This window comes from Oncorhynchus mykiss, chromosome 13 (assembly GCF_013265735.2).
Source record: "Oncorhynchus mykiss isolate Arlee chromosome 13, USDA_OmykA_1.1, whole genome shotgun sequence".
NCBI lineage: Eukaryota > Metazoa > Chordata > Actinopteri > Salmoniformes > Salmonidae > Oncorhynchus > Oncorhynchus mykiss.
This window is the reverse complement of record NC_048577.1, coordinates 73,158,543-73,174,379: the sequence shown is the minus strand read 5'-3', so window position 1 is coordinate 73,174,379 and position 15,837 is coordinate 73,158,543. Positions and strand designations below refer to the sequence as shown.

At 47.0% G+C, this 15,837-nt stretch overlaps 1 protein-coding gene across 1 annotated transcript in view; it reads right to left on the bottom strand.

The window, feature by feature from the left end:
* Positions 1-15,539, bottom strand: part of LOC118938385 (H(+)/Cl(-) exchange transporter 7-like) — a 51,666-nt gene extending 36,127 nt beyond the window's left edge. The window contains exons 1-5 of the mRNA XM_036942142.1: positions 15,320-15,539; positions 13,927-14,004; positions 5,691-5,756; positions 5,339-5,404; positions 5,069-5,201 (exon numbers count right to left, since the gene is read on the bottom strand). Coding sequence (XP_036798037.1) covers positions 5,069-5,201; positions 5,339-5,404; positions 5,691-5,756; positions 13,927-14,004; positions 15,320-15,430 — 454 coding nt within the window. The 5' untranslated portion in view covers positions 15,431-15,539. The remainder of the gene's footprint in view (positions 1-5,068; positions 5,202-5,338; positions 5,405-5,690; positions 5,757-13,926; positions 14,005-15,319) is intronic.
* Positions 15,540-15,837: the final 298 nt, after the last annotated feature.

Genomic DNA, 15,837 nt, shown 5'->3' with positions numbered 1-15,837 from the left:
ACATGTCAGTACCTATACAACCAGTAGGTCACATGTCAGTACCCACACACACAACCAGTAGGTCACATGTCAGCACCCACACACACAACCAGTAAGTCACATGTCAGTACCTACACACAACCAGTAGGTCACATGTCAGCACCCACACACACAACCAGTAGGTCACATGTCAGTACCCACACACACAACCAGTAGGTCACATGTCAGTACCCACACAACCAGTAGGTCACAAGGGGAGATGCAGTGAGGTGTTGCTTCATTTGTTTTTATAAACCAGGTTTGCTGATTATTTGATGTATATAAGATGGGAGTTCCATGCACTCACGGCTCTCTACAATACTGAATGTTTCCTTGAATTTGTTCTGGACCTGGGGACTGTGAAAAGACCCCTGGTGGCATGTCTGTTGGGGTAAGTGTGTGTGTCAGTGCTGTGTGTAACTTGACTATGCAAAAAAATTGGAATTTCCAACACAATGTTTCTTATAAAAACAGGAAGTGACACAGTCAGTCTTTCCTCAACTCTTAGCCAAGACAGACTGCCATGCATAGTATTAATATCAGCTCTCTGATTACAATGAAGAGCAAGATGTGCCACTCTGTTCTGGGCCAGCTGCAGCTTAACTAGGTCTTTCTTTGCAGCACTTGGCCATGACTGGACAATAATCAAGATAATATAAAACTAGAGACTACAGGACTTGACCATATGACTGGACAATAATCAAGATAATATAAAACTAGAGACTACAGGACTTGACCATATGACTGGACAATAATCAAGATAATATAAAACTAGAGACTACAGGACTTGACCACATGACTGGACAATAATCAAGATAATATAAAACTAGAGACTACAGGACTTGACCATATGACTGGACAATAATCAAGATAATATAAAACTAGAGACTATAGGACTTGCTTTGTGGAGTGTCAAAAAAAAACCTGAGAATCTCTTTATTAGGGACAGACCTCTCACCATCTTTACAATGATTGAATGTATATGTTTTGACCATGACAGTTTACATTCTAAGGTAACACCAAGTAATTTAGTCTCCTCAACTTGTTCAACAGCCACTACAACTAGCAACTACAGCTCATGAAGTCACTGAAAACCTTAACGTATATGGTTGAATCATCAGCATACGTGGACACATGCTTTGTTTAATGCCAGTGGCAGGTCGTTGGTAAAAATAGAAAAGAGGTGAGGGCCTAGAGAGCTGCCTTGCGGTACACCACACTTTACATGTTTGACATTAGAGAAGCTTCCATTAAAGAAACCCCTTTGAGTTCTATTAGATAGATAGCTCTGAATCCATGATAAGGCAGAGGTACACTTTTACTTTCCTAAACACATTTAGAGACAAAATGTCAATGGCCGAACAAAGACAACTCTAAACTGGGCCTGGTCTCTCTAGGAGTTGCCTCCCACAATGTACCAATGTTGCAGCACACACGCCTGTACTTAGACCAATGCCAGTTTGGCAGAGAGAAAAGGGTGAAGTTGGCTGCCAGAAAATCCATTCAGAGCCCTGCTGTAAACAAACTTGTTATCTAGCTAGATGGAGCTCACGGGGGATACTTTCAATTAGTGTATTTTGCAGTGAGTCGTTGTAGTATCCTTAAAGGCTTCTTAGAGTTACAACTCATGAGACTTAAGTACAATTTAGTATTTAGTTGTAATATAGAATTACATTCTTTGATGCACCTGGTTTAAAACTACCTGAACCTTTCTTAATCACAGTTATAGAGGCAGACATTGGAAATAGCTACGGATAGCGGAGCACAAACCCCCGTCTTGAGTCAATACTGCCATCTATTGGTAAACATAAATATACCAGGTTACTACAGTAGTTTACATAGTTCACATGATGTTAGCGTTACAAGCTTACAACCACCGGCTGGCAGTGGCTACAATTAGCTTAGCTATCTCCACATTGTGTGTTCGCTTCTGTCATGTTTCCGAGGGGATTCTTTTTTTTAACTCTGTCTACCCAAACTCTTTATTTATTGGGAGAGTTGTCCGCCTGAAGACTACCCTCCCGGAATTGGCCAAAGAAATACAACATGTACTGGGATTTCAGAAACTAAAACTGGACATGACTAACCTGTGGGTGAGTGAGAGGAAGGACAGTCTGTTGTGGTACACAGACAAACGCCGTAGGATATTAAAACAGTGGAACATAGACAACCGCTGTAGGACGGGACAACAGTGGAACGCAGACCACCGCTGTAGGATGGGACAACAGTGGAACACAGACCACCGCTGTAGGACGGGACAACAGTGGAACACAGACCACCGCTGTAGGACGGGACAACAGTGGAACACAGACCACCGCTGTAGGACGGGACAACAGTGGAACACAGACCACCGCTGTAGGACGGGACAACAGTGGAACGCAGACAAACACTGTAGGACGGGACAACAGTGGAACACAGACCACCGCTGTAGGACGGGACAACAGTGGAACACAGACCACCGCTGTAGGACGGGACAACAGTGGAACACAGACCACCGCTGTAGGACGGGACAACAGTGGAACACAGACCACCGCTGTAGGACGGGACAACAGTGGAACACAGACCACCGCTGTAGGACGGGACAACAGTGGTACACAGACCACCGCTGTAGGACGGGACAACAGTGGAACACAGACCAACGCTGTAGGACGGGACAACAGTGGAACACAGACCACCGCTGTAGGACGGGACAACAGTGGAACACAGACCACCGCTGTAGGACGGGACAACAGTGGAACGCAGACAAACACTGTAGGACGGGACAACAGTGGAACACAGACCACCGCTGTAGGACGGGACAACAGTAGAACACAGACCACCGCTGTAGGACGGGACAACAGTGGAACACAGACCACCGCTGTAGGACGGGACAACAGTGGAACGCAGACAAACACTGTAGGACGGGACAACAGTGGAACATAGACAAACGCTGTAGGACAGGACAACAGTGGAACACAGACCACCGCTGTAGGACGGGACAACAGTGGAACACAGACCACCGCTGTAGGACGGGACAACAGTAGAACACAGACCACCGCTGTAGGACGGGACAACAGTAGAACACAGACCACCGCTGTAGGACGGGACAACAGTGGAACACAGACCACCGCTGTAGGACGGGACAACAGTGGAACACAGACCACCGCTGTAGGACGGGACAACAGTGGAACACAGACCACCGCTGTAGGACAGGACAACAGTGGAACACAGACCACCGCTGTAGGACGGGACAACAGTGGAACACAGACCACCGCTGTAGGACGGGACAACAGTGGAACACAGACCACCGCTGTAGGACGGGACAACAGTGGAACACAGACCACCGCTGTAGGACGGGACAACAGTGGAACACAGACCACCGCTGTAGGACGGGACAACAGTAGAACACAGACCACCGCTGTAGGACGGGACAACAGTGGAACACAGACCACCGCTGTAGGATGGGACAACAGTGGAACACAGACCACCGCTGTAGGACGGGACAACAGTGGAACACAGACCACCGCTGTAGGACAGGACAACAGTGGAACACAGACCAACGCTGTAGGACGGGACAACAGTGGAACACAGACCACCGCTGTAGGACGGGACAACAGTGGAACACAGACCACCACTGTAGGATGGGACAACAGTGGAACACAGACCACCGCTGTAGGACAGGACAACAGTGGAACACAGACAAACACTGTAGGACGGGACAACAGTGGAACACAGACAAACGCTGTAGGATGTGCACAATCACAACACCATCTTTTTCTACACAGACAATATTTAACATGACAGTTCAGAGTATGGAACACCTTCTGAACTGTGGGTCAGTGTGTGGAAGGATATGACAGTTCTGTGATGTGGGTCAGTGAGCGGAAGGATATGACAGTTCTGTGATGTGGGTCAGTGTGTGGAAAGATATGACAGTTCTGTGATGTGGGTCAGTGTGTGGAAGGATATGACAGTTCTGTGATGTAGGTCAGTGTGTGGAAGGATATGACCGTTCTGTGATGTGGGTCAGTGAGCGGAAGGATATGACAGTTCTGTGATGTGGGTCAGTGTGTGGAAGGACATGACAGTTCTGTGATGTGGGTCAGTGTGCGGAAGGATATGACAGTTCTGTGATGCGGGTCAGTGTGTGGAAGGATATGACAGTTCTGTGATGTGGGTCAGTGTGTGGAAGGATATGACAGTTCTGTGATGTGGGTCAGTGTGCGGAAGGATATGACAGTTCTGTGATGTGGGTCAGTGAGCGGAAGGATATGACAGTTCTGTGATGTGGGTCAGTGAGCGGAAGGACATGACAGTTCTGTGATGCGAGTCAGTGTGTGGAAGGATATGACAGTTCTGTGATGTAGGTCAGTGTGTGGAAGGATATGACAGTTCTGTGATGTAGGTCAGTGTGTGGAAGGATATGACAGTTCTGTGATGTAGGTCAGTGTGTGGAAGGATATGACCGTTCTGTGATGTAGGTCAGTGTGTGGAAGGATATGACAGTTCTGTGATGCGGGTCAGTGTGTGGAAGGATATGACAGTTCTGTGGTGTGGGTCAGTGTGTGGAAGGATATGACAGTTCTGTGATGTGGGTCAGTGTGCGGAAGGATATGACAGTTCTGTGATGTGGGTCAGTGAGCGGAAGGATATGACAGTTCTGTGATGTGGGTCAGTGAGCGGAAGGACATGACAGTTCTGTGATGCGAGTCAGTGTGTGGAAGGATATGACAGTTCTGTGATGTAGGTCAGTGTGTGGAAGGATATGACAGTTCTGTGATGTAGGTCAGTGTGTGGAAGGATATGACAGTTCTGTGATGTAGGTCAGTGTGTGGAAGGATATGACCGTTCTGTGATGTAGGTCAGTGTGTGGAAGGATATGACCGTTCTGTGATGTAGGTCAGTGAGTGGAAGGATATGACAGTTCTGTGATGTGGGTCAGTGTGTGGAAGGATATGACAGTTCTGTGATGTGGGTCAGTGTGTGGAAGGATATGACAGTTCTGTGATGTGGGTCAGTGTGTGGAAGGATATGACAGTTCTGTGATGTGGGTCAGTGAGAGGAAGGATACTCTGTTTGACAACGTAGTACTTGACCCCAGCCAGGTTCTCCACGGCGATATCTATACAACAGGCTATGAGTCCAGTCAGGAAGCCAATCAGACCACAGATCACCCACCGACTGATTTCCAAACACTTGAACCCCTGAGGACGAGAGGGGAGAGAGATGGGGGGGGGGTCATCAATGTCTGTCAGTCTGTCTGTCTGTCTGTCTGTCTGTCTGTCTGTCTGCCTGTGTGTGTGTGTGTGTGTGTGTGTGTGTGTAGGGGTTCTCTACTTACTAAGAAGCTCATCCGTCTCTCCTCCTCCAGAAACAGCTGATTCTCACTGTTGTCATAGTCCAGACTCTGAAACACACACACACACACTTTTACACCATCTATACTGCTCATAGAGACGTGGTGACCCTGGGAGGACTTTGGACTCTTGATAAAAGTACACCAACTAAACAAAAAACACATTTCATGTAAATATAGCGCTCGTTGTTTTTGGAAATCATTTGTTATGACAGACCGGGGACAACAACAATTAACATGATAAACATTGTGTTAAGTCTCATGTATAAAACGTTGATTAGCTACGTTGAACACCCTTCAGACCTGGTCCAAGGCCTCTGGAGACCCAAGGATTTACCTCATATTTGAGTGACAGCAGCTTCTCGTTGTGAGGGATCTCCTTGGGACAGCCCCTCACTGAGTCCTGAAGGAGGGAAGGATGCATTTGGTTAAGTATTAAAAACAACAAGGCCACGGGGGCCGTCTTCATCCCCTCTCCTTGTCTAGTCCCCTTCACATATCATCTGGAACACAGGATAGGTGAGAGCAGAGCCATACAGGAAGGACGTTAAGTTGGTCGTTCTCCCTTATACATGTAGACAAGCAGAGGAAGACAAAAAGTATACTATTGAGACACAGCCCAAGTGTCCATGCAGAATAACACCATTATGGATCACTGCAGAATAACACCATTATGGATCATTGCAGAACAACACCATTATGGATCACTGCAGAACAACACTATTATGGATCATTGCAGAACAACACCATTGTGGATCGCTGCAGAACAACACCATTATGGATCGCTGCAGAACACCACCATTATGGATCATTGCAGAACAACACCATTATGGATCATTGCAGAACAACACCATTATGGATCATTGCAGAACAACACCATTATAGATCATTGCAGAACAACACCATTATGGATCATTGCAGAACACCACCATTATGGATCATTGCAGAACAACACCATTATGGATCATTGCAGAACAACACCATTGTGGATCGCTGCAGAACAACACCATTATGGATCGCTGCAGAACATCACCATTATGGATCATTGCAGAACAACACCATTATGGATCATTGCAGAACAACACCATTATGGATCATTGCAGAACAACACCATTATGGATCATTGCAGAACAACACCATTGTGGATCATTGCAGAATAACACCATTATGGATCATTGCAGAACAACACCATTAAAGATCATTACAGAACAACACCATTATGGATCATTGCAGAACAACACCATTATGGATCATTACAGAACAACACCATTATGGATCATTGCAGAACAACACCATTATGGATCATTACAGAACAACACCATTATGGATCATTGCAGAACACCACCACAATCATCAGATTCTTTCTGACCCTCAGGCTCACAACGTAAACAGGCAAATCCAAATCATCCTAACAGGAAAATCTATTCCCTGTATAGTGCACTACTGTAGACAAGTGTCCATAGTGCAGTGACCAAAAGCAGTGGCCTATATATAGGGGATAGTATGGTGTCATTTGCAGTGTTTTCCATGAGCGCCAGCCATCGTATAAATCGCACGGTTACTATTTCTACTTCCTAATAAAAACTAGGCTACTTTTTATTTAAAAAGTGACTCGTCGGGATTTTGGCTCCACTTCCCCAAGAGTCAGATGTACTCATAGATACCCCTTTTAATATGTCTCTACATCCAGTATGAAGCAAGTTAGAGGAGCCAATGCTAACTATCATTAATGCAATGACTGGAAGTCTATAGGTACCTACTAGCATGCTAGCAGTTACCATAGATTTCCAGTCATTGTGCTAATGCTAGTTAGCAACTTCCTTCAAACTGGACGCAAGAGACATAAAAATGGTATCCACGTGTTCATCGGACTCTGGTGAAGTAGATAAAGGGCTTCCCGAAGCATCTCTTTAAACCGTTCCATCCGCTAATCCTTCGAGCCCTCTCCCGTTAGACTGAATGACATGCATCTCCTAGAGATCTATTGATAGGATAGGTGCCTGTCAGTCACAAAGCCAGCGATGACAGGGAGAACGCAGTCTGCGGTATGTCCCACCTTCAGGGTACAAGTTGTGTGAGCTGTGATTGGTCGCAGTCAAATGTCCTTACAACTAAAAAGGAGAGAGCATGTTGCTGGTGAATTTGCACGTCCCATGTAATGTGTGATAACGAGGAGTCTAAATACACCACTTAACCTAATTATTGTTTTCGTTTTCCGGCACATTCATTTATTTTCTTTTGCGTGTTTCACATGACCAGACATGCAACGTTTTCGATCACAGCATAGTGAACTGCCTACAACTGAACTGCCTACAACTGAACAGCAAGCGGTGACTAGTTAATGAAAGGTTTCGCTCTCCCTGAATAAAGTCGATCTCCTACATTCCTTTGCCGTTCAGAAATCATGCAAGGTGGATGGATATGTGTCCATGGTACCGCATTGGGACAAATAAAAACCAAAGGATTTACCAGGTTTCCTTTCCTACCATGTCAGAGCTTTCCTACCATGTCAGAGCTCTCCTACCATGGCAGAGCTCTCCTGCCATGCCATGCCAGAGCTCTCCTACCATGCCAGAGCTCTCCTACCATGCCAGAGCTCTCCTACCATGTCAGAGCTTGTTCTACCATGTCAGAGCTCTCCTACCATGCCAGAGCTCTCCTACCATGCCATGCCAGAGCTCTCCTACCATGCCAGAGCTCTCCTACCATGCCAGAGCTCTCCTACCATGTCAGAGCTTGTTCTACCATGTCAGAGCTCTCCTACCATGCCAGAGCTCTCCTACCATGCCAGAGCTCCCCTACCATGCCAGAGCTCCCAGAGCTCCCCTACCATGCCAGAGCTCCCCTACCATGCCAGAGCTCTCCTACCATGCCAGAGCTCTCCTACCATGTCAGAGCTCTCCTACCATGCCAGAGCTCTCCTACCATGCCAGAGCTCTCCTACCATGTCAGAGCTTGTTCTACCATGTCAGAGCTATCCTACCATGCCAGAGCTATCCTACCATGTCAGAGCTATCCTACCATGTCAGAGCTATCCTACCATGTCAGAGCTTGTTCTACCATGTCAGAGCTCTCCTACCATGCCAGAGCTCTCCTACCATGCCATGCCAGAGCTCTCCTACCATGCCAGAGCTCTCCTACCATGCCAGAGCTCTCCTACCATGTCAGAGCTTGTTCTACCATGTCAGAGCTCTCCTACCATGCCAGAGCTCTCCTACCATGCCAGAGCTCCCCTACCATGCCAGAGCTCCCAGAGCTCCCCTACCATGCCAGAGCTCTCCTACCATGTCAGAGCTTGTTCTACCATGTCAGAGCTATCCTACCATGCCAGAGCTATCCTACCATGTCAGAGCTATCCTACCATGTCAGAGCTATCCTACCATGTCAGAGCTTGTTCTACCATGTCAGAGCTCTCCTACCATGTCAGAGCTCCCCTACCATGCCAGAGCTCTCCTACCATGCCAGAGCTCTCCTACCATGTCAGAGCTCTCCTACCATGCCAGAGCTCTCCTACCATGTCAGAGCTCTCCTACCATGTCAGAGCTCTCCCACCATGTCAGAGCTCTCCCACCATGTCAGAGCTCTCCCACCATGCCAGAGCTCTCCCACCATGCCAGAGCTCTCCCACCATGCCAGAGCTCTCCCACCATGCCAGAGCTCTCCCACCATGCCAGAGCTCTCCTACCATGCCAGAGCTCTCCTACCATGCCAGAGCTCTCCTACCATGTCAGAGCTTCCCTACTAGCGCAAAAATAATATTGTGATATTGATATCGTCAAAAGTAATATCCCATCAAATCCCCCCCATCACTAGAATTCACACGTTTTCATTTAAAATAGTTTTTTTTATTGCATCTCTACACAATATCACAACACATTTTTTCAACCTGGGAGGTAAACCCAATCTACACCCAACCTGGGAGGTACACCCAATCTACACCCAACCTGGGAGGTACACACAATCTACACCCAACCTGGGAGGTACACACAATCTACACCCAATCTGGGAGGTACACACAATCTGGGAGGTACACACAATCTACACACAATCTGGGAGGTACACCCAATCTGGGAGGTACACACAATCTACAACCAATCTGGGAGGTGCCCACAATCTACACCCAATCTGGGAGGTACACACAATCTACACCCAATCTGGGAGGTACACACAATCTACACACAATCTGGGAGGTACACACAATCTACACCCAACCTGGGAGGTACACACAATCTACACCCAATCTGGGAGGTACACACAATCTACACCCAATCTGGGAGGTACACAATCTACACCCAACCTGGGAGGTATACACAATCTACACCCAATCTGGGAGGTACACACAATCTGGGAGGTACACCCAATCTGGGAGGTACACACAATCTACAACCAATCTGGGAGGTGCACACAATCTACACACAATCTGGGAGGTACACACAATCTGGGAGGTACACACAATCTGGGAGGTACAAACAAGTATTCCATCCTGTCGCTGTGTATTTCGGATGGAATCAAGTCATTAGAATGTACCAGTCCACTCAAATATATCTCCTTGGACAAAACATTTCAGAACCCAGGGGAGAAAGCTTCACCCCCCACCCCCCACTAGGAGAAGGACCAATCAGAATGACCGATAGATTAACAGAACAGGGCTGGGTTGCCAAACACAGGAATAGCTTGAAGTGGAACTAAAACTGGCCATGGATTTCCCACACTCGTGCTTTACAAAGCCCATGACTCAGACCGGCTGTTGGTTAGTTGTTTTATTCACTGTCAGGTCATTTTGCAATGGTTAAATCCACGTTTTCAGACTGCTAAAATCAGGCTTCTGTTGATTACAGTCAGGCTTGTAGACCAGTGGATTACAGTCAGGCTTGTAGGCCAGTGGATTACAGTCAGGCTTGTAGACCAGTGGATTACAGTCAGGCTTGTAGACCAGTGGATTACAGTCAGGCTTGTAGACCTGTTGCAGTGGATTACAGTCAGGCTTGTAGACCTGTGGATTACAGTCAGGCTTGTAGGAAGTATTAAGACCACACAATTGTTCTATTTAGAGGCCGTTTTTATTAATAGACTAGCTAGATCCACAACTTGTTCCCCAGATTTTAGTAGGCCTGAAGCACTGTACTGGAATTATACTGTCACACTCAGCTGACCTTCATATTCATATATATATATATATATATATATATATATATATATATATATATATATATATATATATATATATATATATATATATATATATTTTATATATATATATATAAATAAATAACTTCTTTAGGAAAACAGCCCTGATGTTGGAAACAACCATCATTATGTTGTCATCCAGAGAGTCATGTATTTTCCAAGAAATACCACATATTTTATAAAATAGCAGGTTTTGAAAAAGGGACCAAAGAGTTTTGGTCTGCTTCGTGTTTTCATTTTTTGCCATGGCAAAATAAAATAATACTACGATAACTGGTATCGGCCCTAAAAGGTGTATTTCACTGAGTGGAGAAACAGTCAGACGCTTCTAAGGCTGTGAAGCTACGGGGGGATCATACCGTCTGATCATCTGTGTCCCAACGCCTTCCATCGTCATGACTACGAGGACCTAGTTCTTTACTTGAAAAACGTCGTTTGGAAGGCGTTTCGACACAGATGATCAGACCAAACGCGCTCACGACACGCAGGTTAAAATATCAAAACAAACTCTGAACCAATGACATTCATTTGGGGACAGGTCAGAAAAGCATTAAAACATGTATGGCAATTTTGCTAGTTAGCTTGCACTTGCTAGCTAATTTGTCCTATTTAGTTAGCTTGCACTTGCTAGCTAATTTGTCCTATTTAGCTAGCTTGCTGTTGCTAGCTCATTTGTCCTGGGATATAAAACATTGAGTTGCTATTTTACCAGAAATGCACAAGGTCCTCTACTTCGACAATTAATCCACACATAAAAACGGTCAACCGAATCGTTTCTAGTCATCTCTCCTCCTTCCAGGCTTTTTCATCTTTGTACTTATATGGTGATCGGCATCTAAACTTTCATAATATTACCACGACGACCGGCAAAACAGTTCGTCTTTACCCACGTGGGTATAACCAATGAGGAGATGGCACGTGGGTACCTGGGAGTGGGAGAGGCAGGGTCAGAGTGTTAGGCTGCAGCAGTCAGTTGGGTCAGAGTGTTAGGCTGCTGCAGTCAGTTGGGTCAGAGTGTAAGGCTGCAGGAGCCAGTTGGGTCAGAGTGTTAGGCTGCTGCAGTCAGTTGGGTCAGAGTGTTAGGCTGCAGGAGCCAGTTGGGTCAGAGTGTTAGGCTGCAGCAGTCAGTTGGGTCAGAGTGTTAGGCTGCTGCAGTCAGTTGGGTCAGAGTGTTAGGCTGCTGCAGTCAGTTGGGTCAGAGTGTTAGGCTGCAGGAGCCAGTTGGGTCAGAGTGTTAGGCTGCTGGAGCCAGTTGGGTCAGAGTGTTAGGTTGCTGCTGGAGCCAGTTGGGTCAGAGTGTTAGGTTGCTGCTGGAGCCAGTTGGGTCAGAGTGTTAGGTTGCTGCGGCAGCCAGTTGGGTCAGAGTGTTAGGCTGCAGCAGCCAGTTGGGTCAGAGTGTTAGGCTGCAGCAGCCAGTTGGGTCAGAGTGTTAGGCTGCAGTCAGTTGGGTCAGAGTGTTAGGCTGCTGTAGCCAGTTGGGTCAGAGTGTTAGGCTGCAGCAGCCAGTTGGGTCAGAGTGTTAGGCTGTAGCAGCCAGTTGGGTCAGAGTGTTAGGCTGCAGCAGCCAGTTGGGTCAGAGTGTTAGGCTGCAGCAGCCAGTTGGGTCAGAGTGTTAGGCTGCAGCAGCCAGTTGGGTCAGAGTGTTAGGCTGTAGCAGCCAGTTGGGTCAGAGTGTTAGGCTGCAGTAGCCAGTTGGGTCAGAGTGTTAGGCTGTAGCCAGTTGGGTCAGAGTGTTAGGCTGCAGCCAGTTGGGTCAGAGTGTTAGGCTGTAGCAGCCAGTTGGGTCAGAGTGTTAGGCTGTAGCAGCCAGTTGGGTCAGAGTGTTAGGCTGCAGCAGCCAGTTGGGTCAGAGTGTTAGGCTGCAGCAGCCAGTTGGGTCAGAGTGTTAGGCTGCAGCAGCCAGTTGGGTCAGAGTGTTAGGCTGCTGCAGCCAGTTGGGTCAGAGTGTTAGGCTGCAGCAGCCAGTTGGGTCAGAGTGTTAGGCTGCTGCAGCCAGTTGGGTCAGAGTGTTAGGCTGCTGCAGCCAGTTGGGTCAGAGTGTTAGGCTGCTGCAGCCAGTTGGGTCAGAGTGTTAGGCTGCTGCAGCCAGTTGGGTCAGAGTGTTAGGCTGCTGCAGTCAGTTGGGTCAGAGTGTTAGGCTGCAGCAGTCAGTTGGGTCAGAGTGTTAGGCTGCAGGAGCCAGTTGGATCAGAGTGTTAGGCTGCAGGAGCCAGTTGGGTCAGAGTGTTAGGCTGCAGCCAGTTGGGTCAGAGTGTTAGGCTTCTGCAGCCAGTTGGGTCAGAGTGTTAGGCTGCTGCAGCCAGTTGGGTCAGAGTGTTAGGCTGCTGTAGCCAGTTGGGTCAGAGTGTTAGGCTGCTGTAGCCAGTTGGGTCAGAGTGTTAGGCTGCTGTAGCCAGTTGGGTCAGAGTGTTAGGCTGCTGTAGCCAGTTGGGTCAGAGTGTTAGGCTGCTGCTGCCAGTTGGGTCAGAGTGTTAGGCTGCTGCAGCCAGTTGGGTCAGAGTGTTAGGCTGCTGCAGCCAGTTGGGTCAGAGTGTTAGGCTGCTGCAGTCAGTTGGGTCAGAGTGTTAGGCTGCTGCAGTCAGTTGGGTCAGAGTGTTAGGTTGCTGCTGCAGCCAGTTGGGTCAGAGTGTTAGGCTGCAGGAGCCAGTTGGGTCAGAGTGTTAGGCTGCAGGAGCCAGTTGGGTCAGAGTGTTAGGCTGCAGGAGCCAGTTGGGTCAGAGTGTTAGGCTGCAGGAGCCAGTTGGGTCAGAGTGTTAGGCTGCAGCAGCCAGTTGGGTCAGAGTGTTAGGCTGCTGTAGCCAGTTGGGTCAGAGTGTTAGGCTGCAGGAGCCAGTTGGGTCAGAGTGTTAGGCTGCAGCAGCCAGTTGGGTCAGAGTGTTAGGCTGCAGCAGCCAGTTGGGTCAGAGTGTTAGGCTGCTGCAGCCAGTTGGGTCAGAGTGTTAGGTTGCAGCAGCCAGTTGGGTCAGAGTGTTAGGTTGCTGCAGCAGCCAGTTGGGTCAGAGTGTTAGGCTGCAGCAGCCAGTTGGGTCAGAGTGTTAGGCTGCTGCAGCCAGTTGGGTCAGAGTGTTAGGCTGCTGCAGCCATTTGGGTCAGAGTGTTAGGCTGCTGCAGCCAGTTGGGTCAGAGTGTTAGTCTGCAGCAGCCAGTTGGGTCAGAGTGTTAGGCTGCTGCAGGAGCCAGTTGGGTCAGAGTGTTAGGCTGCTGCCAGTTGGGTCAGAGTGTTAGGCTGTAGCAGCCAGTTGGGTCAGAGTGTTAGGCTGCTGCAGCCAGTTGGGTCAGAGTGTTAGGCTGCTGCAGCCAGTTGGGTCAGAGTGTTAGGCTGTAGCCAGTTGGGTCAGAGTGTTAGGCTAGACGAGATGTCACATTGATAGAAAGCTGAACGTTACCTCGTCTGACGTCATATCCTCCTCCAGATCCACCGTGCTCAGTCTGCCTATGTGAAACATACCACCTTCCCCGGACAACTACGGACCAAACACATGACCCAGCGCAGAGAATTAGAAACATATTTTATAGGTTTCTTCAATGTAAACATGTAGGCCTAGCTAACATTTAGCATCACTAAGTTAACATGTGTTATATCTGTGGAAAAAAAGTACAGTTGAAGTGGGAAGTTTACATACACTTTAGGTTGGAATCATTAAAACTCGTTTTTCAACCACTTGTTAACAAACTATAGTTTTGGCAAGTTGGTTAAGACATCTACTTTGTGCATGACAAGTCATTTGTTCAACAATTGTTTACAGACAGATTATTTCACTTAATCACAATTCCAGTGGGTCAGAAGTTTACATACACTAAGGTGGCTGTGCCTTTAAAAAGCTTGGAAAATTCCAGAAAATAATGTCATGGCTTTAGAAGCTTCTGATAGGCTAATTGACATAATTTGAGCTCAGTTATCATGTATTAACATTCAGTAGTACTAACAGCTCAGTTATCATGTATTAACATTCAGTAGTCAGTAGTACTAACAGCTCAGTTATCATGTATTAACATTCAGTAGTACTAACAGCTCAGTTATCATGTATTAACATTCAGTAGTACTAACAGCTCAGTAGTCAGTAGTACTAACAGCTCAGTTATCAGGTATTAACATTCAGTAGTACTAACAGCTCAGTTATCATGTGTAATTCCTGTGTAATTGAAGTAACACGTATTAACATCTAGCAGTCAGTTGTACTAACTCAAGTGAACATGTTTGCTTTAATGCCTGTGTAATTTACGTAACATGCATTAAGCGGTACTAACTCAAGTCATAATGCCTGTGTAACTTAATAGGAAGTGGTGAATGACGTAACGAGCAGAATCTACAGGCTTAATTAAAGGCTGATTCCCTGATTACCTTAATAGTCGGAGTTCAGTGTTTGTTATTAACTTAATAAGGTTCTATTCTGAAACTCTGGTTTGAAGATTACTTTTTTTCTGTAGCTATTTTTCTTAGGTCTGCCAGTCTTTGGCATATTGTTAAAATGGGCATCGATTTGTTTAAACTTCTAAAAACGTGCTTGTCTGAAAAGCATCCTCCAACTCCATCCTGTGACGTTTGCATGTTGTTGTTGTTGTTGTTGTTGTTGTTGTTGTTGTTGTTAGCAGCATTTGCAAACGCCTGCATTCAACAAACCACAAACGGGGCACTCGTTTTTTTCAAAAACATGAATCTCATAGCAAAACATAACATAATGTTTTACTCTTCGAAAACATAATGGATACCTAGCTGGCACATAGCGGCAGCGTTAGACAGTTCTGCTTGTGGTCGCTAGTTTAGCATGCTAGCCCTACCTGTCTGGTGTACCGGACTTCTTCGGAGCCGTTGAGAAGTGGGGTTCTCTCGCCGCCACCGGACTCGTCACCCCGGCTCGACCACGACACTTTCTTCGTGATATTGGCCATGTTTACTCGCGGTAGTTCTCCACTCTCACAATCAGTGAGATAGTTTTTATTTTGCAGTTGTGTCTGGTTAACCACCTCTCATTCTAGCTTCCTATGGGAGGATCTCAATGAGTTCCGCGTCGCGTCCTCTCTCCTCGTCTCCTTCTGAAAACCCATTGGAGGAGAAATCCAGAGGTCCCGCCCCTTTGACCATCTCCTCCAATGGGTTTTGAAAAGGAGATAAGGAGAGATGAGTGAGGACGTAAAGAGGGAACTTTAAGATATTCCACATGACTAAAATCATAAGCGAACTCGTGATGGTCTCTACCGGTGGCACACAGGGTCAAACATAACTGTTATTCGCATAGATTTCTGGGAAGTGTAGTTCTCTAACTGACAGCTCAGACCAAAAACAGAGAGGAAGACGC